The following is a 27,635-nucleotide window of genomic DNA, read 5'->3' as shown; positions in this document are numbered from 1 at the left end:
GTGCAGGTGCCCTCAGTTAATCATCCCAGCTCACTCCAGAGGCACTTCCAGCAGTGAAGGATGTTCCAGGCAGTCAGCCAGCCAGTTGTCTTTTTTTTTTTTTTAAACTGCACCATTCTGGTCCCTGAAGACTTGTTTAAAAAGTTTGGTTTTTGTTTAAAGTAGTTTCTTCAAATGAGAGGGTAACAGTCAAAGGACAAATCTAGGACTTCAATTTGGACAATGAAAGAGACTGAATGAGAAACGAAGAAACAAACTCCTGGTGGGGGCCGCACTGGGGGATGGGAGAGAATGAAAATGAACAATGGACCAAAACAGAGGAAAAATATTTTCTTTAAAAAGGCGTTGAAGGTTACCTTCCAGGACAAGAAAACCAACCTCGCAGAACTTTTGAAAATACGATTTACTTTTTTCCAAATATTATTCTAAATAGGTGTTTTACAGACAAAGGTGACTATGGGTCAAAAACATTCTACAGAAGAAAGCATTTTTGTAGACATTTGAAATAATTTTAATAAAAGAAAAAGTTCTTATTTATCTAGATGTGGCTATGTTCCATAGGAAGATTTTAGCAACCAAAGTGCAAAGACAAAATGACTGTGGCTTTTCTTGCCACACAAAATATTGACAATCTCCCCTTATAGCCTACTCTTAATTGTGAACTGGGACGCCAAATAGACGGCATAGGACCTTTAGAAGTCGGGCTCCAATGGACAAGGGGACAGGAGGGTCAAGCATCAGAACGAATTCAACTGAAATACAAACTGGCTTTGACCCCAAGCAAACCAAAGTCCAGCCAGAGGCCCATTAGAGATAAATACAAGTTGTAGTATCACTTTTACAAGGTTGTGCCACTTAACACTATTACACCTAATCAATCCGAATCGAAGCTAATAAGCACACCCCCATCACTGGTTCTGTCCTCACCCTATCCATTTTTATGAAGGCTCCACGTTACAGCTGAGTTCATACTGGGGGAAGGGGACCTCCAAGTTCTCAGAAGGAGCCATCCTAAATCCTCTGTCCAACCTTTCTTTACCCTGCCCTCCCACCTCCCACCCTGAGACAAGTCAGTCTTAACCAAAGAGGTGCAGCTTCTGTCACTGTCTCATGGAAATTCGTTCTAAATAACACCAGAGAAGGATCAGTCATGAGCAGCATTTGGCTTTAAGCCAAAGGGATGCGCCTGCCCCAGCCTCCCCCGGCCCCCAGTCACAATGAATTCCATATTCTCCCTTCTACCGCTGTAAAGATCTCCCATCTAAAAGCTCCCAACAACGACAGCACAAGGTGTTGATATGACATTACTTGAGGAGAAAGAGAGGGAGATATATATAGTTTTAATAAAACCCCCATGCACAATTAAACTTGATGAAAAGCCTGGAGAATGCTAAAAGTAGTAATGAGTACAGGAGGCTGCAGAGCAGAGAATACAGGTGCGCCCTCCTTGCAGCCAGGGAATGCGGGCAAGTAACGGGAGATGTGACTTCACTTGAGCATCGGAGAAGCAAAAAAGTTGCCTTGTCGTCCTAGGTTGGTGGCAGACTTGCTTTTGCTCCCAAATCTACAGAGAATGAACCAAAACAGTATTCTATGAAAAGAAGGCAAATAAACAACTCTAACATTACTTGATATTATCAGCTAAAAACAGGAAACCCTCCTCAACTACTCAGCAAACTACTCTTTGTCGCCTGAGATGAGAGAGGAGAAACAAAACCTTTAGACCCTTTTCAAAAAGGGGTCCTTATGGCTCCAGATTAGCTTTTAAAGGCTAGCTGCTAGCTGAAGGCCTCATTCCATTTTCCCTTCAATACGAGCTTCGGTATGCTGGGAAGAGAGGTCTAAGGAAAGAGTTCTTTTTTAGTTCCCAAGCCAGCGGGTTCCACATACCTGGGCGTGTTCTTGGTGAGGGTGGAGCGCACTCTCTGCGACAGGGAACTAGATGAAGGAGTCTTGAGAAGCTGATGCTCAGGAGTGGTCACAGGCCCCAGTAAACTCACTTAAATCAAAGTTAAGACATATTTTTAAAGGAAGGGCAAAAAGAAAAGCACCCTTGTGGGTGACCAGTTTTCAGCTGAATACCCTATGAAGCACTTAAGAGCTAAGGTTAGAGACCCAAGCAAAGTCCCAGAGATCATTTTTGTCATCGTCTGTAACACACCAGTCTATCTTCTGAACTATGTAGGCAACTGCTCAATGAATAGCTGACATTCACTTCCTGATTTAGGCCATTCTCAAACTCCAACATTCACAAACCTAATGTTTGACCACTTGATTCTTACCTATATTAGAAAAAACAACGGTCTTTCTTAAAAAGGATCTTGTAAAAATGAGAGGTCAAGTCTCCAATGCCAGTAAAGTTGGAAGAAACCAAACTCAAACATTTTTGGTGGCAATACAAATTGGCAAAAGCCTTTAAGAAATCAAGTTGGTGAAACATAAAAATGTTCAAGCCCTTTAATTCAGCGATTCCCACTCCTGGGAATTTAGTATTAGGGGAAACAGAGGTATATACATATAATGCTGATATCAGCACTATTAGTAACTATGGAAAATTCAAAAATAACATCAATTCCTAATAGAATGTGTTAAGTAAATTACTATTTACAACCATAAAAATGATAAAATTATATAGGAACAAAAAACATTCTCACAATATGCTAAGTGAAATAAGATCAAATTCTATCTGAATTGTTATTATATTTCTAAAATATCCATATGTATAAGGAAAAGAAGGAGAACCACGTTCCATAAAAGTGAAAAAAGAAGTTAGGATGGTAGAACTGTACAAATTTTCTTTTAATGTTAGAATCCTCATAACAAACTTAATTTTATTGAAGAATATGAATTCTAAATAGCTCTAGCAAAGGCAGGGAGAGGGTACATGGCCAAAACCAGAGAGGGAGTCAGACCGGGCCTTACCTTTAATATCTGGGGTCTGTGGTGTTGAAAAGGCATTTGAGTTTTCAATGACATGCATGGGGTCAATGTTCTCTTGTTCCACCATCATGAACTGACTCCAGTATTCCAGGGGCAGTGAAAGCAGGCGTTCTACCACCTAAACAGCCACCAAACAGGTTAGCACACTTCCAAAGCTTAGGGCCTACCTCTCACCACTCTCTCATGTTATCATGTCAAACAGGTTTATATATATATTTTTTATATATACAGTGCACTTGCCTACCTTGGGCTGACGCTTGATGTCCTGTAACATTACCACTGGATCTGGATTGGGCACAGCATGGGCAACTATGGTAGGCCCAAAGACTTTAGCCAGATTGGCCACATCCATTTTAGTGTTTGCGCTCTGAGCCACTCTAAAGCAAGAGAACACTCAATTAGAAGACTTGCTCTTCTGCTTAAACACAGACCAAAAGATAAGATCTACCAGAAAACAATTCACCCTTCACATTCCCTCCCTAACACCCAACCCACATCATGTTCCCCTTGGCAAATTCCCAAGCTCCCAGAAGCAAGTTTCGGCTGTACTCACCTCTGCAAGTGAATCATGAGGAAAGCTAATGTGTCTCTGTTGGCCTGGGGCAGTTCACCAACAGCCTGGTACATGGCAGCTATGCTGTTGTCCTCATCTGTGAGTTCTGCAAATGAAAAGAGAACACCAAGAGCCCTAGACTTCTTTCCCTTGACAGCGTGCTTCCAAGTGATCGACCACAAAGTCTCATCTATACAGTAAGCTTCTGAAACTTCTGATTAGGTTCATGACTGCATCAAACTCCAGTTTCATTAACAAGCAGGACATTGGCCAACAGCTCAATATTAGAAATCAGAACCTTTAAAAAAAAAATCGGCTCCTGCAGTTAGGGAAAGCAGCTAGCAACCCACAACTGCAGTGACTACAATTACCAAGAAGGTGTTCGTTTATAAACCATGGTCAGGGGCCTAGAATGGACCAGGTACTATTCTAGGTGCTCAGGTAAAGCAGAATTAAACAAAGACCTTGCCTCATGGAACTCACATTCTATTGGAGGAGTGAGTCAAAAAGCAGGTATCTATCAGTTAGTGCTATATAGTAGAAGCTAGAAAGTAATGGGCGCAGTTATTTTGGACAAGGTGGTCAGGAAAGGTATTTCTGAGGACAAGATACCCACAAAGAAACCTGAAAGAAATAAAGGAGCAAATCATGCAAATACATTCCAGGCTGAGACAATAACGAATGCAACGGCCTCAAGAGGGGAGTAAGCTTGGTTATGTGCTAAGAACTGCAAGCATCCCGGCGTATCGGGAGAAGAAAGAAGGGAAGGTTGTTGAGATAAATGATTCTAGAGACGTAACCAGGAGCCGAATCCTACAGGTGGAGTCTTTGGGGCCATGTGAAGGACTGTGGATTTGATTTTGAGAGCAATGGGAAGTCACTGGAGAAAACTAAGGACAGAAGAGACATCATCTAATTTAAATTTTGGAAAGACCCCTCTAGATACTGTTTGAGGATCATACAGAGGGCCGAGAATAGAAAGAGGAAAATCAGTAAGTTCTTTTGCCACTCCAGGATGACAGATGTCAAGAGTGGTAGCAGTAGGAGTGGCAAATTTCAATTTTAAGATAAATTTTACAAGACCTTTGCTGACAAGATCCACAGTCCTTCACATGGCCCCCCTGTCAGTACCTTATATAGTTTAGAGAAGAAGAGGACAGGCACCAAGAACACTGATATAGTTCTTCTTCCATCAAAGCATGTGTGCATCCACAATGTTGCAGGCATTGTACTGAGTGGTACAAGAAGAGTCAAAATTTCCTGCCCCTATGGGACTCACATTCTAGTAGTAAGAGCTCCTCTTACCTGCCGCCTCCATGAAAGTCTTGTTTAGCCGAAAAGTCAGAAGGGGTTCTTTGAGGTTTCGGAGGAAGTCCTTCAGGAGGCTACAGATAGCGTGGATATCATCCACTTTGCTGAGGAGGGGTACAGTTTTCACTCTGAGGAATTTCTCTTTCAGCTCTTTTACTGTCCGGTCACAGCCAGAGATCCGATACAGGCCTGTCTATTATCAAGGTGACACTTTCAGTTAAGAACTCCTAATCATTAACACAAATAACAAATTCACACTCTCTGAAGGTAGATTTTTTTTTTTTTTTTTTTAAGAGAGAGTGGGGGGCGGGGGTGGGCGGGAGTGGGAAAGAGGGAGAGGGAGAGAGAATCTTAAGCAGACTCCATGCCCAGCTCGGAGCCTGACACAGGCCCAGTCTCACAACCCTGAGACCATGACCTGAGTGGATATCAAGAGTTGGTGGCTTAACTGAGCCACCCAGGAACCCCTGAAGGTCGACTCTTACCTCAGTCAGCCCTCTCTGCTCAATCTCATTTATGCAATGGACAACAATGGAGGGGATCATTGGAGAAGTCTGGGACACATAATCTGCCAGCATTCCCTGAAAAGAGAGAGTTTTAAATTATTATTTATACCACTTAGACCAGCAAATCAAGACTAGTAGGAAGAACCATCTCCAAACTAATACTCAGGCTGGGACATCAGGTTATTCCCAAACCATATATTAGAACAGAGACTCTCAGCTGTATTTTTCCTACAACCCCAACAGGACTGATCTATGGTCACATATACCACACTCTTGCATGAACAAGTAATAAGACCACTAGCTACAACTCTGTCCCTGCTTCTCCTCTCCTCAAGGGCCTCAGAAAGCAAGCAATAATGAGATTACAGGTATGGTCTTTAATATGAACTAATTTATTATTCTAAAAAAGAAAACCTTTTTTACCCTTTAATTTTTCTTAGAAAAATTATTTAACACAACTCACAGGTGATCGGGACACAAATCTATCTGTAGAGGAGAACTCCATGGTTCTCTATCAGAGTAGAAAAAATTTGTAACCAATTACATGCACGAATAAGAACTGTTAAGATTAAAGAAAAGTAACATTTGATTTGCTAGGGGCTGGGTAGCAGCATAATCATTTTGTTCTGAATCTTGTTAATGTTATTCATACAATAAATAATTTCTTAATAGATTGAATCAGTTTTTAAAAATAAGCAATTGAATCTTAATAGCTTAGTATGGGATACCTCTAACATAAGAGGAAGTACATTCACAGATGAAATTATATGATGGCTGGGATTTGTTTCAAGGTAATTCACTGGACAGGGCCAGGAGGAGGACATGGGGGTACCGATAAATCAAGACTGGACATGAACTAGTAATCACAGAAGTTGAGTGATAGGAACCAGAGGTTAGTTATCCTAATCTACTTCTGTATATGTTTGGAATTTTACAAAACAAGAATAGGATGTGGAGCAGAAGGAAGAAAAGAGGAAGAAAGGAAGGGGAAGGGGGCGGGAGGAAGAAGGAAGGAAAGAAGGAAAGGGAGGGAGGGAGGATGAGTAGGGAAGAGGGGAGAGGATGGAAGGAGGGAAGGGAAGAGAAGTCTGGTATAAAAATGTTACTAAACAGACAAACCCAAGCAGGACTCGGCTGCAAATTAACATTTTATCATTTCTCTTCATCATTTGTGGGAAAAACTATGCTTGGCATCACTAATTTTAGGATAAAAACTGACATTAAGCTTTGAAAAAGCTAAAGAAGCGGTAACACGAGGACGGCCCCCATAGGTTCTACCTCTCCAATCTTGACAGGCGTTCCTATTAGGGTAGGAATGCAGGGAAGGGGACAGCGGTCCCGACATTCTGGATGAGAGACCACACGACAGTCTCGACACTTCAGAGACAGCTTGCCAAATTTTATCCGCTTTCCACATGGAACACAAGATTCAGGTTTAATAACCTGAGGACAAAAGAGGACAGAAATAACAGAGGGGTCTGAATTAGAAAATTATCATCATCAACAACCAGCATTTAGTAAGCACTTAGGATGTGCCAAACAACTTCCTAATCTCTTTACAAATACTTGTATAAGTCTCACAATAGTCCTACAACACAGGTTTTGTTCTTTAAGCTAAGGAAACAGAAGCCAACAAGGCTGTGTAATTTGCACAAGGTCATCCAGCTGGAAGGGGGCAGTGTGCAGTAGTGGAAAGAACCTGTTGACAAAATCTCCATGTTAACTCTGCCACTTGCTGTCCTGTGGCTCAAACAAAGCAGTTAACTCTTCTGAGCCTCAGGTTGCTTGGCTTTTTATGAGGAAATCCAATGGGACAAAGGTAAAGTGTGCTATATTCAAGTATACTATGTAAATACATATCACTAAAAAGCATAAACAACTGCTTCTGCAAAGCTGCTTTAATGTACTCACAGAATGGAAATATATAGACCCTCTGTAACCAGCAGTCAGCCCTGAAGAGTAGAACTGAAAGGAGATCTGACATTTAACTTTCTAACACTAAGTTATTTAAATCTGTTCCCAGTATATATTACTTTCACAATAAAAAAATTAAGTGTGCCCAAAAGAAGAAAGAGCGATCACATCTACCGTCTTAGAGACAAAGTCATGCAGGCGCATCCCTCCATTACTCTGTGGAGTGCTGGAACTGTCTGTCTCAGTTCTTGGCTCCAGCTGCCTATTGCTCAAGGTGGAGTCACTATTCCAAGGTTGCAAAGTACCTAGAAAACAAGCAACTTTAAGCTTCTTAATATTTTGTTCCTTGTGAATTTTAACCCCGATTTTAATATAACTAGTAGACAACCAGTAATTTGTAACCATAATCAGAAGCGACAACAATGGCTATGCAGAAAAAATCATTTCAAGAATAATGAGTTATGGGGCACCTGGGTGGCTTAGTCGGTTGAGCATCCGACTCTTGGTTTCGGCTCAGGTCATGATCTCATGGGTCCTGGGATCAAGGCCCATATGGGCCCATGCTCATCGGGGAGTCTGCTTGAAGATCCTCTCCCTCTGCCCCTCCCTCTCTCTCCAATAAATAAATAAAATTAATAAATTAATAAATAATAAATATTAAAAAAAAAAAGAAAGAAAGAAAGAAAGAACATATTATGTGTGAGTGGCACAGGCCAGGCTAGCAATCCAAAGGTAGAGTATAACACAGTGCTCGGGCCTTCGGAAAGCAGGAGCAAGAAACTACCCACAATATCCAATCCCTGCCTCAAAGGGTTCTAAAAAGCCAAGTCTCCCGAAATTTCACCAGCTGTTTTACACAGGCGATTTAGCTACAAATCCAGTGGACCTGTTTTCCTTCGGCTTCTTGTCCAGTATGGCACAGTCTCAATTGTGGACACAGCTTCGATGGGCCCGCCATCATTGGGAACTGTCACTGTAGTTTTTGCAACTATGGATTCATTCCCCTGAAACAAAAGTAGAAATGAGGGAAGGACAAACATGTGAAACTAATTTCCCCTCCACTATAGGGTAATTTTGGAGTGGCTGAAAAATTCCTGAATCTTGGTCAGGAACTACAGACCCAGCTCAAAAACACTCCGTTGAAACCTCATACTTTCGAACAGAAATATAGGTCACAGAGGCATACATACAAGCAACTAAGAAACAAATACAAAGCTGACAGTTGTTTACTCAGTCAGAGTGATTCCATTCATATGGATGATAAGGATCCTATTATTACATAGAAAAACTCACCAAATCTCTCTCTCAAAATAACGTTGCAGGGTTGACTCAGGATTCTATTTATTTAATTATTTATTTGAGACAGAGAGACAGAGAGAGGGCAAACAGGGGGAGGGGCAGAAGGGGAGGGAGAGGGACAAGGAGACTCCCCACTGAGCAAGGAGCCCAACGTCGGGCTTGACCCCAGAACCCCGAGATCATGACCTGAGCCAAAGTCAAATGCTTAACCGACTGAACCACCCAAGCACCCCTTGACTCAGGATTCTTCATGGCTGGGGCCACTAACCTCTGATGTGTTCACAACCACAATTCTCTTGGCCTGACTATTCTTACCTGGTCTACTGTGGAGCCAATGGAACGAGTCTTCTTTACAGGTCCAGGGGGACCATCAATGAACTGTCGGCTACTAGAGCGCTGGAAAGGAGACAAAGACCAAGGAGTTCAGTGCGAAACAGAAGTTCTGAAGCACGGAAAATAAAATTATTCCATTAGACAACTTGGGTGAAAGTCCTAGGTACCACGGCTATGGTAAATAACAATATCCTCTCTCTCATTCTATTTCCACATGAAGCTTAAGTTGTACCAACACAAAAATGCCCTCAGTGCCCTAAAAGAAACAAACAAGCTTTGGAAAAATTTAGATGACAGCACCAGAAAAAGTCGAGCTGTAGTCCTATTTAAGGACATAAAGTCTTTGGAAACATATTAAGTACCCTAAACAAGCACACACAGAGCTCTGCATATCCCATTATACACACATTTCATCTGAAAATTCTATTAGAGTACAAAAGTCCTGCGTAAAAATTCCTATGACAACTCAAAACAAACTCAAGTATATCCTTTTCCACTCCATGAATGAACTAAGGCAGCCAGAACAGTGAAATAGGAAAGGTTCTGTCCTGAGTTACTACCCTGAGGATCATCCATACCACCCCCCAGCATGAATTCATTTGTAATGGGTGTTTAACTATGGTTAGAGCAACATGTCAGGAATGCTGTATCATGGAAAATTTTCTAAAGAAAACTCCTTTATTGTAATTTTGTAAAAACAACAACAAAAACTAAACAAAACCATACGTACCCTCTTTTCTCTCTTCTTCAGTTTGAAAGTCTTTACCAAAGAAGAATCCCAATCCTGTTGACAATTACACTGCATTAATTTCTTTCTGTTATTAGGCCTCCCCTAAACCCTGTGCAAATAAATTTACAGAGAACTTTAAAGGCTTTTTGAGTCAGACTGCCTAACTTACAATTTGGGCAAAGGGGAAGGGAGGGTCTCAGGTGCTGTAGCTACAGAGCTATGGTAAGTTAACTTGCTTTCTTTCCAAAATTGAAGCTATTATAATAGAGTCAGGAGTCAATACCACAGAGGCAAGAAAAGGTTAGAGAATCAACTTCTGTCGTGATTATCTTCAGTGCCTGGTCCTTTATTTCTGACTATTTCTGTAATTAGTTGTAGAACTCACAGAATCTCAGGCACTATACTGATCGGGTTAGATGTCCTTCTTACTCTTAAGGGATTGCTATCTAATCAGACGTTCTGTACAATGTAGCCACTTAAAAAGTTCTAGTTCAGGTTTTACATTTCCCAAACATCCCTCTTCCTTGGGCCCCAACAAAGACATTCACCACTGGAGAATTATGTTTTTTACCGTGGTCTAGTTTCACTTCACTTAGTTTAACCATTTACATTCATGTGATTTCCTTACTCCTAATAATCCCTGAAAACACAAAACCCAGAAACAGAAGTACATAGCAACTGGTAGCTTAGCTAAATGAAATCTAATCTCTCCAATTCCTGGTCACGTAATTTAATTTAGCTACTGATTATTTGATTCAGTTTGGGTTACAACAGATACACCATAAGTAGGTCTAGCTCCAAAATCAGCTATTAATATAGCTGTTTTTAGATAGTTTTATTATATATCCCAGACCTATTCATATCATTCTTTATTATTTATCTATAAAATGGCAATGATTTCCCCAAACACTGATTTAGGACAGAACACTCCTAGCCCATATAACAAGTAGTCATCACTTCTTTCACTATCAGAAAACCAACCACAAATAACCTCCTGATTTATTGCTTTGTTTGCTAGTTTTCGGCCAGTAAAACAGGCAAGATATACAAACCAATAAACCACCAGTCTCTGAACATCAAAGACTGAAATATCAAGAGATGACCTTTTATGCACAAACACCACCATAAGTTAAGAAAAGGGTGCTGCCCGACAAAAGCAGGGTAACAAAGAGTTTAGACCAGTTAATCACAGTTGAACAAAGCATTACAGAGTGCCTGGAAACTTTGTCAGTCTTCTGGCTGAAGCTCCAGAGCACTGGTTTCCTTCTAATTGTGAAGTATGACTAAGTTTTCTTCAAGAACCAAACTAATTCTGAATAAGGCACAAGTCTATTCTCTCCAAGAGCAGCAAATAAACCCTGCCTGGGTAGAATCTTACTAAATTTTTTTTTTTATTGCTAGCTGGGGCTTTTGAATAAGCCAAGATACAGTCAATTAGTACATGTAGCTCACAGATCCATTAAATAAATTTAACCTCATACCAAATCCTGAATTCTATATTCTCACTTCCAGAAACTAAATATATAAGCCAGTCTCTTATAGCCTGTGTGGATTTTTATTTTAAAATGCTAGCACAGGGGCGCCTGAGTGGTGCAGTTGGTTAAGTGTTTGACTCTTGGTTTTGGCTCAGGTCGTGATCTCAGGGTCTGAGATCGAGCCCTGCTGCATCCGGTTCCACTCTCAGTGCAGAGTCTGCTTAAAGACACTTTCTCCCTCTCCCTCTGCCCCTCCCCTACACCATGCGTTCTCTTTCTCTCTCTCTCTCATAAATAAGTAAAATCTTTAAAGAAATTAATCAATAAAATAAAATAAAATAAAATGCTAGCTCAGTATCTCTAACACATCAACTAATAAAACAGTAATAAAGGAATTCCAGAAGAGAGGACAAGAGAGATTCCTGAGGGAGCAGGGGTAAGAAAAATAGACAATTCTCAGAGATCAAATGTTTATTACCAGCGATTCGTCAGTCTTGTCAAAGCTGATATCTGATAAAATGGAACCAGATTCGTCAATAGTTGACAATCTAGATGAGAGAAACAACACAGTATTAGATACAGAAGACTCTGGAAAATAAAATGCATGAACGCTCAGAACGAGTCACAGTGGTCAGGTAACACCAGCAATTTCATAGCAGTGCCTTCCTATGGCGACAACTACAAGTTCAAAGCCTAGTTGTGGTGGCTGCTTGCTATGGTTTCCATGGGAGAGCGTGGCTGTGCATGCATGAGGACACACGCAGCACAGCTGCTTTTTCGGCAAAGACCTCACAACAGCAGTTGAAAGTTACAGTCAGGGCGCCTGGGTGGCTCAGTTGGTTAAGCGACTGCCTTCAGCTCAGGTCATGATCCTGGAGTCCCGGGATCGAGTCCCGCATCGGGGTCCCTGCTCAGCAGGGGGTCTGCTTCTCCCTCTGACCCTCTCCCGTCTCATGCTCTTTCTCACTCTCTCTCTCTCTCAAATAAATAAATAAAAAAGAAAGTTACAATAGCATGGGTGCTACTCCCTGCTGAACAGGCTACTAAAAATTCACAGGCAGAAGAGTGAAGTTTAATCTGATCCCAATTGTGGGTGCTTTCTACAAGAAAGAGTATTACCCAGCATTAGCTTTTGAAGAAATTAAGCCCATATATCCTCTCAGTTATAAAGATTCCCCATAAAACAACCAGGCAACAAAATAAATAGCTCGAAGAGTGCTGACCTTTCCCTACGTATTGTATTGGGGGTGTTAAATTCTAAGCCTGGTTGAGACTATTTTAAATAGTGATGCAGTGGAACCAAAATTATTGTCTGGTCTTGGCTCACAGAAGGCCTTCTAAACCAGAAGAGCTACAAGAGCTCTCTGGAGAGTAAACACTGAAAGTACTGCTGAACTGCCACTTTCACCTTTAGGTTTCTTAGCAATGAGTGGGATTAGTTATTGATGTGCAGTTTAGCACCAACATCAAAATTTTACCCATGGTGAAACAACATCCTAAGGAAAGATCAAAAACAAAAGAAGATAAAAGAAATTGGGAGGCCCCTGTGCCTTTATTTCCCACCCACCCTTCCTCCAAAGTCGTCTTCTGCTTTATTCAGCACACATTCCAGAAGCAGCCTATTTAAGAGTTCAGATAGCAAGAACTTGTGACAGCAGCGTTGCTCGTGATCAGATAACAACAGATGCGGTTTCCCCACCTTTTGTTCCCAGCATTGCCGCTGGACGGCTGGCCTCTGTTGAGAAAAGCCAGAGCTGATTTTTGCTCCTCACTTAGTTGAATGCTGCCAGATGTGTCACACATGAGCATCTCTCGAATCAGCTGAATCTGTCTTTCCTGCAGACCAAAGCAGAGTAAAACATCCTAACTAACCAGGAGAGAAACTTCACCTCAAATTTATGGGACGGGCAGACCAGAAGACATTAAAATACAGCATTATGCAAATGAGCCTTCAGGAAAGCTGCTACAGCAATAGCATATTAATTCACATCAAGCCCAGATTGGGTCTCTGATTTCTGACTGGTAAAATGAACTCCATCCAGAATACTGGGCTTTCTGCTACAAGACTTTTGGGTCAAGCTGGAAATCCAAGACAGTATTGCAAAATGAGAGTCCCAAAATAGATTTCGCTAGCAAAAACAATTTAGTGTCATTTTATCAGGACAACTATTGGCTTCCTCTATGGATCAAAGCAGCCACCCACCTTTCTAAATGGTGGAGCAAAATGCATTAAAATGGATACAAAGCTGTGACACACTGGAACTAGTCAATTTGAGCTTACTGAGGCATTTAACACTGTACCAAGATGGATTAGTGCCTCTTCATGAAGGCCTTCCTTTGTACCATGACCCATCCTGGTACATCAAAATGACAGTGTTCCACGTTAGTCACATTGCTCAACTGACTGAATACATCTAGCCCCTTACCCTGAATTAGGAGCAGTAATGATGGAAAACCTTAGAGTTGTCTTGCCTGTATCAATAACAAAGTACTAGCTATTGACAAAAGGATGAGGCTATTCTGGGCAGCATGAGACATAGCCAACATCTTGTGACAGACCAAGCATGCTAGGAATTCCCTGCCTAATTTTAATTCTTTAAATTCTCATCTGAAATCTAGTAAGTAATAGTTTCAAGTCTAAAAGAGAAAAAAAAATTTAAATTTCAGCCTATGAAGAGCAGGGTTCCTACGCTGCAATTTCAGCTCCAATCAAGGCCAACTTGTCAATGGATGGGTTGCTTTTAGTTCTTTAATGTGGAAGAAGAAACTGAGTATAACTGGCAGGTGGAAACATGACCAAATGATGCCGCCCCCTCCCCCCACTGCCACAGTTCTGGTGTAGAGAACAATACACACCAGCTTTTCGCAGTCAGCCTCAGCTCGCTGTCTCCGTTTGATCTCGACATCCACCTGATTGCGTGCGTGCTTCAGTTTAACATCCAGAGCACTACGCTCAGTCTCTGCTTTCATCAAAAGATCCTTGTACTTCCCCAGCTCGTGGTCTGTTCTCTGCCACTTTTTACGGAAATCCTCAAAGTCCTTTGCCAACTGGATGAATTCTAAGGAAAGAGGGAAACTTCAATAATTTGAGCTCCAAACACAGTACTAATGCTCTAATGACTGAGTCCTCTAGTCAGTTTTCCTCCAAATATATAATGAAGGGACCAGCTAAACTCTAGACAAAGCCAGCTGAAAATAACCAGGAGCAGATCCTGGATATATGTTCATCACCCTGCATGACAGCTTTGTGGAGAGCAATTCCTGTTTCAATTGGCCACTTACTTTGGCTTAGCCAGTGGCATCTGCTATGGAATAAGTAACTCATTAGTCACCTGGTTCCAGATGTAATACCAACACTGAAAGCTCCTGAACAGAAGGCAATCAAAGGGGGATACCTTTGGGGCAGCTGTCGCGCACCAGGACAGTTACAGCTATAAAACAAAAACAGCCTCCTTTAGAGTCATGCATTGCTGCATCAGAGAGACGTTAAACAGCAAATTCAAATGTAACTGCTGTAATATGCTCCAGTAGATGTAGATTAATATTATAGATGTCTAGGCCTGCAATTCCATTCAACTATATAATTATACAAATATTGATTTGAAAGTAAAGAGCCAATTTGCTTGTGCTGTTTAACACTGCCCTGAAGGGTGTATAAACGTTTCAGTGGGAAAGACACAAGAAGAACAGATCATACTAACTTTGGGTGAGTCACTGAAGGCGGAATGTGGACTCTTTCCACATGTCTGCAGAGAGAGCACAGTGCCTCAAAGCATGATAACCCTGGTGGCATTCACGCTTGCCACCTGCTATTGGCAAAGACTGTTCTACACTGCCTTCCTATTTTCTTGTTACCCTCGATCTATCTCTAGGCATCACTCCCCACCACCTTCATGGAGGAAGTTCCCAAGGTGTACATCTGCTGCTGGCCAAATTAACCCAGTTTACAGCTGAAACTAGGCCACAGGCACACAAAGCTAGCAGATTCTTGGGTAGTAAGGGCACCTTTCCTGTTTGAATTTAACCTAAGAGCATAGAAACAATGAACATAGTGCCCTTTTCAGTCTTAATAATTGGACTAAATTTCAAACTTACAAATTAGACTGCCAATTCAATCTAGAGAAAGCGTCTTACACAAAGGACACTTCAGTTTGTAACAAACAACAGGTTTTAGCAGAACAGGATATTATGACCTAGTTATCTTAGACAATGCAACTATCAAAGATAAATATATGGGGCGCCTGGGTGGCTCAGTTGGTTGGGCGACTGCCTTCGGCTCAGGTCATGATCCTGGAGTCCCAGGATTGAGTCCCGCATCGGGCTCCCTGCTCAGCAGGGAGTCTGCTTCTCCCTCTGACTCTCCCCCTCTCATGTGCTCTCTCTCTCTCATTCTCTCTCTCAAATAAATAAAATCTTAAAAAAAAAAAAAAGATAAATATATGTACACATATACATACATACATATATATATATATATATATATATATATATATAGCTACAATTCAAATAGCTTTAAATAGTATGTTGGTTTTGTTAAGTTTAGAACACATAACTAAATTTTTTTCCTTCTTAATTTAAAGAAAAAGAAAATACATCCTTTTGCCAATTTAACTATTTCAACAATGTAGATTCACAAAAAATTTTTTTAAAGAGCTAGTTCTTAGCCATGTTCACTCTGGCAATTCTTCAAGTACTACACTTATGATTTGTGTACTTTTCTGATGTATGTAATAGTACTTCAATTTCAAAAAAATAAAGAACAAGAAATATACTTTTCAACTACACGTCTAAAAACTTTCTAGCTCCACACTGTGGTCCATTAAATGTTTCTAAATATAGTGCTCCATACACACTCAAATACCTACTGAATTAAAAAACAATTTTGAAAATGAAAAGATTTCCACTTGGGGCGCCTGGGTGGCTCAGTTGGTTAAGCGACTGCCTTCGGCTCAGGTCATGATCCTGGAGTCCCGGGATCGAGTCCCACATCGGGCTCCCTGCTCGGCGAGGAGCCTGCTTCTCCCTCTGACCCTCCTTTCTCTCATGCTGTCTCTCATTCTCTCTCTCTCAAATAAATAAAATCTTAAAAAAAAAAAAAAGAAAAGAAAAGATTTCCACTGGACCTAATTTTGCTCATTTGTTTGTTCTTTAGGACACTCCTTTTTTAAAAAAAGATTTCATTTATTTATTTGAGAGAGAGAGAGAGAATGAGTGGGGGGAGGGGCAGAGGGAGAAGCAGACTCCATCCCAGGACCCTGAGATCATGACCTGAGCCACCCAGGCACCCCAAGGACACTCCTTCTTGATAAACCTTATTAAATTTGGGGTTTAATCCCTACTCATTGTTAATTGGCATATATTATAAGTCTAAGTGAATTGGACGATGGAACTCAAACCAAATAAAGTATCAGTTCATTTCCAGGAAATAGTTCCTATTTTAATAGTATGAATGATTCAATTACTAGTTCAACTTGGTTTGTGTTAGACCAAAACCAGAACATTTGCATACCTAAGATATTACTTAGGTACATTTCTGTTATGAACTAAGTTTGCCAGGATGGGTCAAAATGGCACGTTAGATCACAGATCAGGAAAAATTCTGATATTGGAGATCAATAAACATGGTATTTTTTGGGTCAGTTTGTGAATCACAATTCCAACTTGGTACTAGCCCCTGTCATGAAGTACACGTTCAAAAGATGTATTAACTTCCTTTAAAGAGTTATGTATATATTAAACTATGAAATGCATCTATCAAAAAGGAATTAAGGAAAATTTCCTTAAAACAAATTGAGGATAATCTCTGATTCATTAAAAACAAAAGAGCAACAACAACAACAACAAAAAGGATTTGATTCATTGTTCAGCAAATAGATTAAAACCGTCCCAGAGGGGCGCCTGGGTGGCTCAGTTGGTTAAGCGACTGCCTTCAGCTCAGGTCATGATCCTGGAGTCCCGGGATCGAGTCCCGCATCGGGCTCCCTGCTCGGCAGGGGGTCTGCTTCTCCCTCTGACCCTCCCCCCTCTCATGCTCTCTCTCTCTGTCCTTGTCTCTCTCTAATAAATAAATAAATAAAAATCTTAAAAAAAAAAAAACCGTCCCAGAGATCTTGTTTTCTCAGCTCACTCTTCCTGGTGCCTTTGCACAGGCTCTTCCTTGGTTTTCCCCATCACTCTCTAAGCTTCTTAAGGGTAAGGGTGCTGTGTCTCTTTTATCTCCAGTGCCTTGTAGCACACAGTAGGCACTTAAATATTCATTGAACAAATAAATGAAGAATTGCTGTTCAGATCAAATTTAAACTCCAGGCATCCAAGCCCACCTCACCAGTCTATTCAAACTTACCTCCCACCACTACACAATACCCCTTCTTGTCCCTGCTCCCAGAACAGACCCATGCTTATTTCTGCCTTCTCCCTTGTGATCAAGCTGTGTACTCCAAACAGAATGCTCTACCTACACTCTTCTTTATGTATCCATTCTAGTCCCATCTGTTCTATGAATCCTTTCCTAATCCGTTTGTTCCACATTACATTTTTCTATACTTCCCAAAAGCATATATTCTGACACTTGTTTATCTTCTGTTTCATAAGAAACCTATCTCTGAAACTTAAATACCATAATCTCCTGGAAGATAGGCACCAAGTCATATACACTGTAGTATCACCTACTGTACACGGCGCTGCACCTACACCCACTAGCATTGTGTTGGTACAAAATAGGTACCTGATAAATATTAAGTTCTATTTATTCCCAATTTACACACCAACGACATGAAAAAAAATTCAGGCAGCTCATGATAAAATAAGAATAGAAGATAAAAACAATGTAGACCAGGGAAATCAAAGATAAGTAGGTTATTACAGTCATTTTATTTGAATATTAACCTTCACTCTGATCTTTCAGGAATCTTGGACTTAGCTAAAAACAACAACAACATGAACAAACCTATACAAGGAGAGAGAAAAATGAAGTGACCGATGAAAGACAAGAATAAAGAGTCAGGATACTTAACCATGGGAGGAATTCCTAGGATCAAAGAAGAGGACAGAGACTGAGGTGGTTGTATAAAGGAGATTCTAGAGTCTAGAAAAGATGAAGCCACCCTATTTACTCAAAAGCCAACATTCCAAGTTAGGGACTTGGAGAAGGAGGCAAAACATACCTCTATTTTAGAACAGGAATCAATGGGAAGATAGAAATGTTTTTATAAAACAAGGATACCTGTAAAAATAAATATCTAACTTTTTCGGCATAATCACTTCCAAAGTATTTTCACAACTAACTAGTCTCTCATTTTTTATCCACAAATGCTCACAGCACTCCCACAAAGATAAAGACATTTGAATTCCTATTTTACAGATGGAGACAAAGACACAGAAATGAGTTAAAAGCCAGCCCGAGTTATTGGGACTCCAAACCGTAGATTCCTTCCTCTGCTCCCATATCCTATCAGCTGCCTCCTCATAGAGATCTTATTATCACAGTCTCTTCTACCCATTTCCCCTTATTTCCCTCTTCACAAACACCATTCTACTTAGGGCTCCTTCTGCCTCTTCCCTGAGCTATAGCAACCACATCCTCATCGGTCTCCTGGACTCCCCCTCTGCCAGGGTCATCTTCCGAAAGCTCTGCTCTGATTATGCCACTCCCCCCTTACTCCTATTCCCCTCAAGCCCCACACCCGCTTGCCTCCACCCTAAATGCCCTCCTTCGTCTGTGTCTGTTGGGATCCTGCCCTACATCTACGGCTCCACCCCACTTTCATCCATGAAGCCATTTAGTCAGTCATCCCTTTCCCTCAACTCAACATGTGCTAGAAGCTGTTTTAGGTTCTTGCTAAATATTTGCTGAATGAGCTGAATTTTAAGATCTCTTATTCAATACTCTTCCCCACTGGGCTCCAAAGTAATCCATCTTCTAAGATGATGTGACCTCAAAGAGAAGCCTAATTAGTATGCCATCATGGTTACTGAGCTGGTTATCAGATGATAGGGTCATGCAACAGCTATTAAGAGAGAGAAAATAGAATATTGTTTTAAAAGGTCTGTAAGTGGATAAGAGCTACTAAAAACATCAAATAAAGAAAATGCTGAATGGCATAAGCAGGACACCATACTAAGTACTGTGAAGATCAATCAATCAATCAATCAATCAATAAATAAAGGTTAGAGACACAGTTCTTACATTACTTTTTTTTTTTTTAAAGATTTTATTTATTTATTTGAGAGAGAGAGAATGAGAGAGAGCACATGAGAGGGGGGAGGGCCAGAGGGAGAAGCAGACTCCCTGCCAAGCAGGGAGCCTGATGTGGGACTTGATCCAGGGACTCCAGGATCATGACCTGAGCCGAAGGCAGTCGCTTAACCAACTGAGCCACCCAGGCGCCCTTACATTACTTTTATACCAATGAGACTGACTTAAGAGCAACACTTACTAAATTAGGTATTAATGAAAATCTGAAATGGAAGATGACAGCAACCCAAAGAAAAGCTGATAAAAAATAATTCCTTAGATCACTTAAGTCAGGGCCATCAGTCCCCCTCCTTCTGCACTAATCTACTTCCCAGACCATCGTTCTATCACCACCTCCTTTTTCTCCCCAACTCTCTACCCAATTTCAATCCTTTCTTCCTAAGAATCAAATACGTGAAATAGGTGAAAGCAGATGAACAGTCCCTTCTTCAAATAGAAATTATGACATTTTTCTCCTCTTCAATTGAAAATGTTTTATAGCACAGAGGGAAAGCCCAGGATAAAAAATATAGACAACAACTACTCTAAAGAAATAAGCAACATCCTTGGAACTTCAGATTTTACCCAGTTCTTGGTATGAAAGTGAAATTGGCAACTAATGCCAAGTATTCAGTGGAAAGAGACTCTTGATAATGAAAGAAATCTGGGTACACCCACTTAAGAACAACTATAGGAAAAAAGCGACCAGTTAGAATGAGTGTCCATTAAGCTCTGACCATGGATAAGTGACCATCATTTTCCTTTTAGGAAGCCCAAATGAAAAACAATTTTTAAGATTGGAACACACTTCAGCTTTGCAGAAAACCCAAATCTGAAATCTGTTTTTTCTCTTCACACAGGCCAGCTCAGGATGACTTACGGAGTTCATTTCCTTCACTGAGAATCTCCACCCGGCGTGCAAGCTGCTCAAACAGATTCCGCAAATTCAGCATCGTCGTATCCATCTTTCTGCCAAGAAATCAAATATACATTAGGGGTCCTGCCTTCTCCCCCAGACAAAAGATTCGGTAGCAATCCAATATAGCCATCAGTGACTAACATCTGGACTCTTCCATTTGTAGCTACCATTATAAGGATTTCAAGCCAACAATCAGTGTTTTGTATGATCTTTATTATAAAAACAAAGTTGGAATGTTTAACACTCATTTGAAAATCAGAAAAGCACTTCAGACCTCCAAATATAACATCCCCTTCCTGCCTACTTCTTTTCCTCCACTCTGCAATCACTCTGGAGCTGTGAGGAAAGCAATTAAGGACAAGCATGTCAGTTGATTACTAGGTGACCAACTATAAAATGTGGCTCTTAGTCTATTGATTAATATGCTTTTGCCACTTTAATCCTTCTGGACTTTGAAGACCTTCAACGTTAACTTAAAAGGTTTATTTTTAATTTCATTTTTAGCTAGTACCTCTATTGCAACTGCCTTTTAAAACGCAGGACATGGTCAGCACATTTCCTACCAACGGCTCAGATGATGTCACACGAGTGATTAAGTGAAGAAATAGCCAGCTCAGCAGCACAAGAATTATTTCTGTAATGCAGGGCTCTCTGTTGGGACTGTGTGCAGGGACTATGTCTAATAAATTTATACTAAGTATAGGCAAAGGATTATGTTGTACCACATTCTGGCGTCAAGGAGACAATACACCACCTTCACAGTTAGAATGGCAAAGTAAAAAAATCATTTGCTACTGTGTTCTGTGAAGTGAATTTCAGGCTTCATATTTCCCCCCAAAGACCTGCTGATATTACATTAAAAACGGTGTCCTTACAGACAGTTCTGTTCTGAATAGACTTTAACTGGAAACACTTTGAGGAAATAAGATCTTCATTTAACAATCAAGAAAAAAAGACATCAACTGGACGTTACAAAAATTATCAAGGAAATGAAATAAAAAATAAATTTCATTTGAAAATTGAACGTCCTTAGAAATACCATTAAAGGATTCTTGTGTTTCTCCAAATCACCCTTCAACATTCTGGTCTAGGTCCTTATTTCATGCATCTAAATAAAATTTTAAGAACTCTTTTATGGGGGCACCTGGGTGGCTCAGGTCATGATCCCAGGGTCCGTCCGGGGATGGAGCCCAGCATCAGGCTCCCTGCTCAGCAGGGAGTCTGCTTCTCCCTCTCCCTCTGCCCGCAGCTCTGCCTGTTTGTGTGCTCTCTCTCTGTCAAATAAATAAAATCTTAAAAAAAAAAGAAAGAAAGAAAGAAAGAAAAATTAACTCTTTTATGAAGGTTTAGTGATTTTACAATGTCTGTAAGATTGTGCCATAAGCTATGAGGGTAAAAAACGAAAAACAGAAAAACCCACAAAGGACAAAGGGATATATAAACAAAGATATTTTCTACTAAAGGCTACAGAGTTATTCATTTGTACTCAAATGATGGTTGGTCTAATAGCCAAAAAGCTTTCAATTCCAAGCTTGGAGGCAACATATACCTGAATCAGAGCTGGAAACCAAGATTTTCAAATGGCAATGTATCTGTTCCAAGCTACATAATCACAGCAAGCTGCTAAGCAACCAGACTAACAAATTTATTACAAAGATCTTTCTCTAAACTAAGAACAAAACTAAAAGAATAGCATGAAAACTGGCAGGAAGAGATCTGGAAGCCGTGGAGATGCCCATGGATTTAACAGTATGACAAAACAGGCACATATACCCAGTGCTACAGGGCAGGAGCAGGGCATTCAGTAGTTTATTCAAATGATGATTTCCTTTGGCTCCAGTAAAAATAGGAAGAGACTGATCAAGTTTAATGTAGGGCACTGATTTCCATTATCTCAGCAGTCATCTATACATTCTGAGACTAAGACAGTGAACTCTGCACATAGGAAAACTTCTAACTGCCCAAGAATGCAGAAAAGGAAGATTTCACAATGCAACTAGAGTATTAAAAACTGGTTGTTAAAAAAAAAAAAAAATCAGGTTTGTTTTAAATGACAATACAACAACCTGATCCTTTGTCCCCTTTAAAAGAAATCCTCACGGGCGCCTGGGTGGCTCAGTTGGTTAAGCGACTGCCTTCGGCTCAGGTCATGATCCTGGAGTCCTGGGATCGAGTCCCGCATCGGGCTCCTTGCTCAGCGAGGAGTCTGCTTCTCCCTCTGACCCTCCCCACCTCATGCTTTCTCTCTCTCTCAAATAAATAAATAAAATCTTAAAAAAAAATAAAAATAAAAAATAAAATAAATCCTCACATTTTCTCAAGTTCCTCTAGCCCACTATTCTTCTCGCCTATGTTCTTTGTGTATATCACTCCCTAGAGTGAGGGTTGGGAGGTATGCTCTTGAAAACACAACCAGATTCCTAAAAAGACTAAAGACACAGAGAACCTACCTGGGGACATCTCCTCATCGTAGTAACGGTTATCTCATACAACTACCTCCATCTACGTAATTGTCCAAAGATGCCTGGTACCCAGGAGGCAGCTGTTTAACTGAACTGCCAGTGCTCTGCTATAAAACAACAGAGGTAACCTTCAACTGTCAGACCATCAGACTCTCCAGATTTAGAGTTTTAGGAAGGGTTTATGGATTTTTTTCTATTCTTCCCTCTCGACACCAGATATTCCCTAAAATTCAATCCTCCAATCTCTCGAAGAACTTATCAAACTATCCCATGTTAGTCATTACAGCTCTCCAGATGATCACCCATCCTTCTCCAGCCTCTCTCCTAACTGCAGTCCTATAGCTCTTAATTTGCTGGGGATGCCCTGGAGGTGAAGCTTGATTCAGAGACTTTGTTCTATATCAGCAACTACTCTACCCACTGACCTACTCCACCAACTCTCAATTTTGATTTCCTTATTATTCACTCAGTTCCAAACCTCAGAACCACCTTAAGTTACTCCCTTTCTGACAAGTATGATCACCATACCCGTGGACTCTTCTCTCATGTTCTCTACCCAACCACTAAAGGAGTGTTCATGTGGGTGAAAATGTGACCCAACAGGAAAATTAGGCTGTCCTCATTCACTTCAACTGACCTTTTCCCCACTGCTTTGCTCAGTTGGCATTCAGACACATACAACTTGCACTCTAATTTCACTTTACCACATTTCTACCCTATATCCCAGGTAGACTGTACATGTGAGAGGAGAAACCTTACCTTTGGCACTACTGTATTACACACACACATACACACACACTCAATATTTAAAAATAAATAATTGACAGGGGTGCCTGGCTGGCTCAGTCAGTAAATGATCTCAGGGTCATGAGTGGGAGCCCTATGTTGGGCGTAGAGTTTACTAAATAAATAAATAAATAAATAAATAAATAAGAAAAGAAAATCAGAGAACACATACACACACCCATGAGTCTACTGTCAAAAGAATTTCCATTCTTCCTGAACATCCATGTGTAATATAGATGAAAACTGAAACAAGAGTTTAAAAAAGGCGTGGCTTGGACAGAAGCCCTGGGATAAAGTTTTAGTTCTTCTATTTGCTAGTATAATCTGGGGTAAGTCAAACTCTGAGACTCATTTAGAAGTGGGAACAATAACATTTGGCTTATTGACCTCACAGAATAGCATCAATTCACTTAGGTAAGTTTTATAATGTATAAATTGAACCTTACTATAGGGTATTATAGTGGGTATGACATTTTTTTTGGTTTTTGTTTTGGTCTGATAGTTGTTATTTACATCCTACCATAGTGATTACCAAATCATAGCTGGAACCCAGACCAAGAAGAATGGAGAAGACAGCAAAATTTGACCAGGTCTAGGCTCTTTAGCAAGCTGTCTTACATTGAGGCTTGTAGCATCTGAAAATAGCTTTTCCTCTAACACAGGTTTACTTAGGGTAATCCAAAAACGGCACTAGCAAAATATAATCCTCTTCTCTTTATATGCCAGGGGACCATGTATTTTTATTAATGTTCTATAGAAGTGACATTCAGGAATTATTTATAGATGACAAAAATATCTTTCTGCATCAGTACTAACTCTGATATCTCTGCCAAATTGTAACTCAAAAAGCTAAAATTTACTCATCCTATTCAATGTCAATTAAAAATGATGTTAATTTTCCTGTTGGGTCACATTTTCACCCACATGAACACTCCTTTATTTCTCCCCCTTTATTATTTAGCTCCGTAGCTAGGAGATACACTTATGTGAAAGGAAACAAAAACAAAGTCATATTGTAGAACATTGCTTTGTAGCTGTAAAACAGCTGTCACTTTTCACTATAGAGGCAGCTGCCTTTTGGGAAAGCTGAAATGATCCCTGTGTATAGCAAGGAAATCAGTTTGTGGAGCACTTTAAACAAAAAGGTGCTAGAGAATCTCAGCTGTTATTGATGAGAAGCCCCAGAGGTGGAGAAGTCACTATGTTACAGATTCCCAATCTGTGAGTATCCCTGAGGGAGCAATTTCACTTCACCAGGAAAGAGTCTCAGCTTGATGTGATTGCTTTGAGTCCCCAATTTAATTTCAATCACCCAGCCAAGAGACAGACATCGTCCTTCAGAATAACAGATTATTACAGATCTTAACTGCAGAGTATCCTGGGAAAAGTCTCTATCCTCTTCTTCCTCCTAGAAACAACATTATTAAGAGACCTATACATCACATTTTAGATCCATCAAGGGTGTTAAATATTGTAAGACAAAGCAATGGAAGGTTGTCTGAGTTTTTCAGGAAAGAGTTTTAATGAAAAACATTCTCACAAACATTACTAAATCTGGAGATTCCCAAGAATTCAGCAATACAGGTTTCCCACTGCCAAAGAAAACCATTTCCTAAGAAAGTCTCAATACTATAAGATTCTTTCATATGAAAGCATTTCAGAGCAATTCTTTTTCCCAAATGTCCAGCTTCTGCTTTACTGTATAAGAAGCCTCTATACAACTGGCAGACAGAAGGAATATCTTGAAACCTAATGTTCTTATGAACAAATGAATTGCAGAAAGAGTAAACAGAATGTTCTCAGTCCAACGTGAATGAAGACTAAAATAAAAAGATGAGTTGAATTATTATTTCTCAGAAAATTATTACCAGTTTAGTATACTAAGGTCTCTTTTTTTCCTTCCTATTCTGTGGATTCTTCCCATTCTGCAGTGTTCCATTCTTCAAGGTCTGGTGTCTTACCAATTCACTAAAACATTCCCTAACAGTTTCAGTCCAAAATTATTATCTCTATTATTGATAACATTCATTTGGCAGATATAAAACACTGCTTCAACTGTGACTTTTCTAAGTTCAAAAAAATTAATTTTTTTTTTTTTTTTAAATTTTTTTTTTTTTTTTAAGATTTTATTTATTTATTTGAGAGAGAGAATGAGAGACAGAGAGCATGAGAGGGAAGAGGGTCAGAGGGAGAAGCAGACCCCCCGCTGAGCAGGGAGCCCGATGCGGGACTCGATCCCGGGACTCCAGGATCATGACCTGAGCCGAAGGCAGTCGCTTAACCAACTGAGCCACCCAGGCGCCCCAAAAAAATTAATTTTTTAATCGTGAAAGTTACATGCATCTCCTTAACTAATCTTTGCCCATTATATACTCATATCTCATAATATTGCAATCATAGATTGATATAACTTTGTGTTTTGCTTTTCTCCATCACGTTTCCATTAAGTTACAAAAAGTTGATTAGCGGTTATTTAACGATCCTCTTCTTTGGATATTAAAGTAATTTTCAGTTTTTCAGTTACATCTACCTGGAATCTCCTGCATGGTCACTCCCTCACCTCCTTCAGGGATTTATTCAAATGTCGTTTTCTCATTGATGTCTTTCCTAACTACCCAATTTCCAATTGCAGCCTTTACCCCCTACACTTCTCTGCTTTATTTTCCTCCAAAGCACTTGTCTTCACCTAACATACTTTCATATTGTTTATTGTCTGTCTCCCCAACAGTTTAAGTTCCAAGAATGCAGATTTTTGTCTGTTTTGTTCACTGCTGAGCCCCTGTACCCAGGATAGGGCCTGACATTTGGCAAATGATTAATAGACATTCACTGAATGAATTAATTGAACATCACTGTGAACAGGTTTTTTTCTTTAGGTGGCTGTATTCCTTAGAATAGATTTCCAAGGCTGGGATTACTATATCATAGGGTAAAAACCTCTTATAGCTCTTGATAAATATTGCCAAAATATTTTCTAAAAGGGCTATACTAATGTACAGTATACTCAATAGGGTAGAGGCCTACTAGATTCACCACAGTTATCTTCAGTTCTGTCAGCCCAAATAAAGTGCAAGCTCCTTTAAGGCTAAATAAGATTGTATTGTACTTACATTATGCACTGATTAAATACCTGTTGAATGATTAAGCTATAGGAAAGGCGCCTTTTCTAAGCACTTTCAATAACTCGAAAAGCTCACCCCACACATTCAAAAGAATGATAATGACATTTCTTAAAAAAAAGCCTTATCTTCTCACCCACCCTACGCTGCTAAACACTCCCTCCGCCTACGAACGAAATCCAGGGAAGAGAAACGTACGTGAAATTGTAAAAGTAAGGCCTCGTTTTTCCTAAAGCTAAGAATTCGGACGGGACAGGCAAGATGTCATTGCTTCAGCCAGCCTACCTGGATACACACAGCCCACAAGGGAGAGAGGCTCCACTTCAAGCCGCCCCCGCCTCTCAAACACCAGGGCTTCTCCCTTCCAAAACTCCTTGCTCCTCTGAAGAGAATGGGGGTATTACCCCACCCACTCTCAAACTCTGTATGTAACTTAAAGTCACTTCTTGGGGGCGGTTCCTGCCCTGTTCAAGCCACCACCTCAAAAAGACGCCCCCAGCTTTCCGCAAAACACAGCTAGGAGAAAGAAGCCCCCCACTCCCAGCCACCACCCAATCGGGCCGCAGCCTCCCCCGACCCGTGGAGAGCCCCAGAGGAGGGGCTGTAGGTGCCGGTCTTCTCCCTGAACCCGCGGTGGCCACGGCTCACCACCTCGCACACCCTCCCTCCTACCACACACCCAGAGTCAGACGCACCTGTTCCCGCAGCCTCTAGCGCCCACCTGGCCGGGTCCGCCTGGCCCCACTTGGGCCGCCTTCCTCTTACTTCCCTCCGCACCTCACCCAACGGCAGAGCGGCACCGCGCCTCCAGCTGGGGTTTGAAATCCTGCACCAACCAATCACAGAGAAATTTATTCCTCCCGCGCTGCCCCTCGACGCTGCGACGCACGCAACAACGCCAAGGGGTAAGGAGGGGCGGGGCCAGGGCCGGGCATGCGCTTGCTGATAAAAACGACGCCAAAGGCAGCCATTTTGACTAAGGTCAGCAGATGGGCGGGGGCGTTGTCTGTTTTCAGGGTCTCTCCTCCCCAGACCCCTTTCCTGAAGCCGTTCAG

At 40.8% G+C, this 27,635-nt stretch overlaps 2 protein-coding genes across 7 annotated transcripts in view; one reads left to right on the top strand and one right to left on the bottom strand.

Annotated features, from left to right (window-relative positions):
* AQP6 (aquaporin 6) overlaps window positions 1-20,291 on the top strand; it is a 34,290-nt gene extending 13,999 nt beyond the window's left edge. Inside the window, 1 exon segment of the mRNA XM_045869069.2 lies at window positions 20,155-20,291. The gene's annotated coding sequence lies outside the window, so the exon portion shown is untranslated.
* RACGAP1 (Rac GTPase activating protein 1) lies at window positions 506-27,430 on the bottom strand. Of its 6 annotated transcripts, XM_064591264.1 has the most exons (19): window positions 27,276-27,383; window positions 21,358-21,505; window positions 20,175-20,263; window positions 14,457-14,492; window positions 13,918-14,120; window positions 12,761-12,897; window positions 11,540-11,609; window positions 9,587-9,640; window positions 8,839-8,919; window positions 8,111-8,228; window positions 7,399-7,529; window positions 6,589-6,753; window positions 5,290-5,385; window positions 4,799-4,997; window positions 3,494-3,599; window positions 3,185-3,317; window positions 2,923-3,058; window positions 1,891-1,999; window positions 506-1,564 (listed from the first exon to the last, which is right to left on the bottom strand). In XM_064591264.1, exons 3-19 carry the CDS (start codon window positions 20,257-20,259, stop codon window positions 1,489-1,491), a joined length of 1,935 nt encoding a protein of 644 aa, XP_064447334.1. In that variant the 5' UTR covers window positions 20,260-20,263; window positions 21,358-21,505; window positions 27,276-27,383; the 3' UTR covers window positions 506-1,488. The 6 variants fall into 6 exon arrangements, with proteins under 6 accessions (XP_064447334.1, XP_064447332.1, XP_064447333.1 ...); XM_064591262.1 differs by lacking the exon at window positions 21,358-21,505 and having other exon boundaries at window positions 27,276-27,430; XM_064591263.1 differs by lacking the exon at window positions 21,358-21,505 and having other exon boundaries at window positions 20,175-20,259; window positions 27,276-27,423.
* Window positions 27,431-27,635: the final 205 nt, after the last annotated feature.

The sequence above is a fragment of the Mirounga angustirostris genome, unplaced genomic scaffold (genome assembly GCF_029215605.1).
Source record: "Mirounga angustirostris isolate CCGP_5_RB_7025 unplaced genomic scaffold, mMirAng1.0.hap1 SCAF_5, whole genome shotgun sequence".
NCBI classification, from domain to species: domain Eukaryota; kingdom Metazoa; phylum Chordata; class Mammalia; order Carnivora; family Phocidae; genus Mirounga; species Mirounga angustirostris.
This window is presented reverse-complemented; position numbering and strand designations above follow the sequence as displayed.

Excerpts from the sequence above, each read along its gene's own strand:
- RACGAP1 (XM_064591262.1), bottom strand. The coding sequence starts at position 20,259 with ATGGATACGACGATGCTGAATTTGCGGAATCTGTTTGAGCAGCTTGCA. Across the intron at positions 14,493-20,174 it reads CAGTGAAGGAAATGAACTCC|CTGTAACTGTCCTGGTGCGC; the intron begins GTAAGTCATCCT and ends TTTGTTTTATAG. Across the intron at positions 14,121-14,456 it reads GCGCGACAGCTGCCCCAAAG|AATTCATCCAGTTGGCAAAG; the intron begins GTATCCCCCTTT and ends CTCTTTCCTTAG.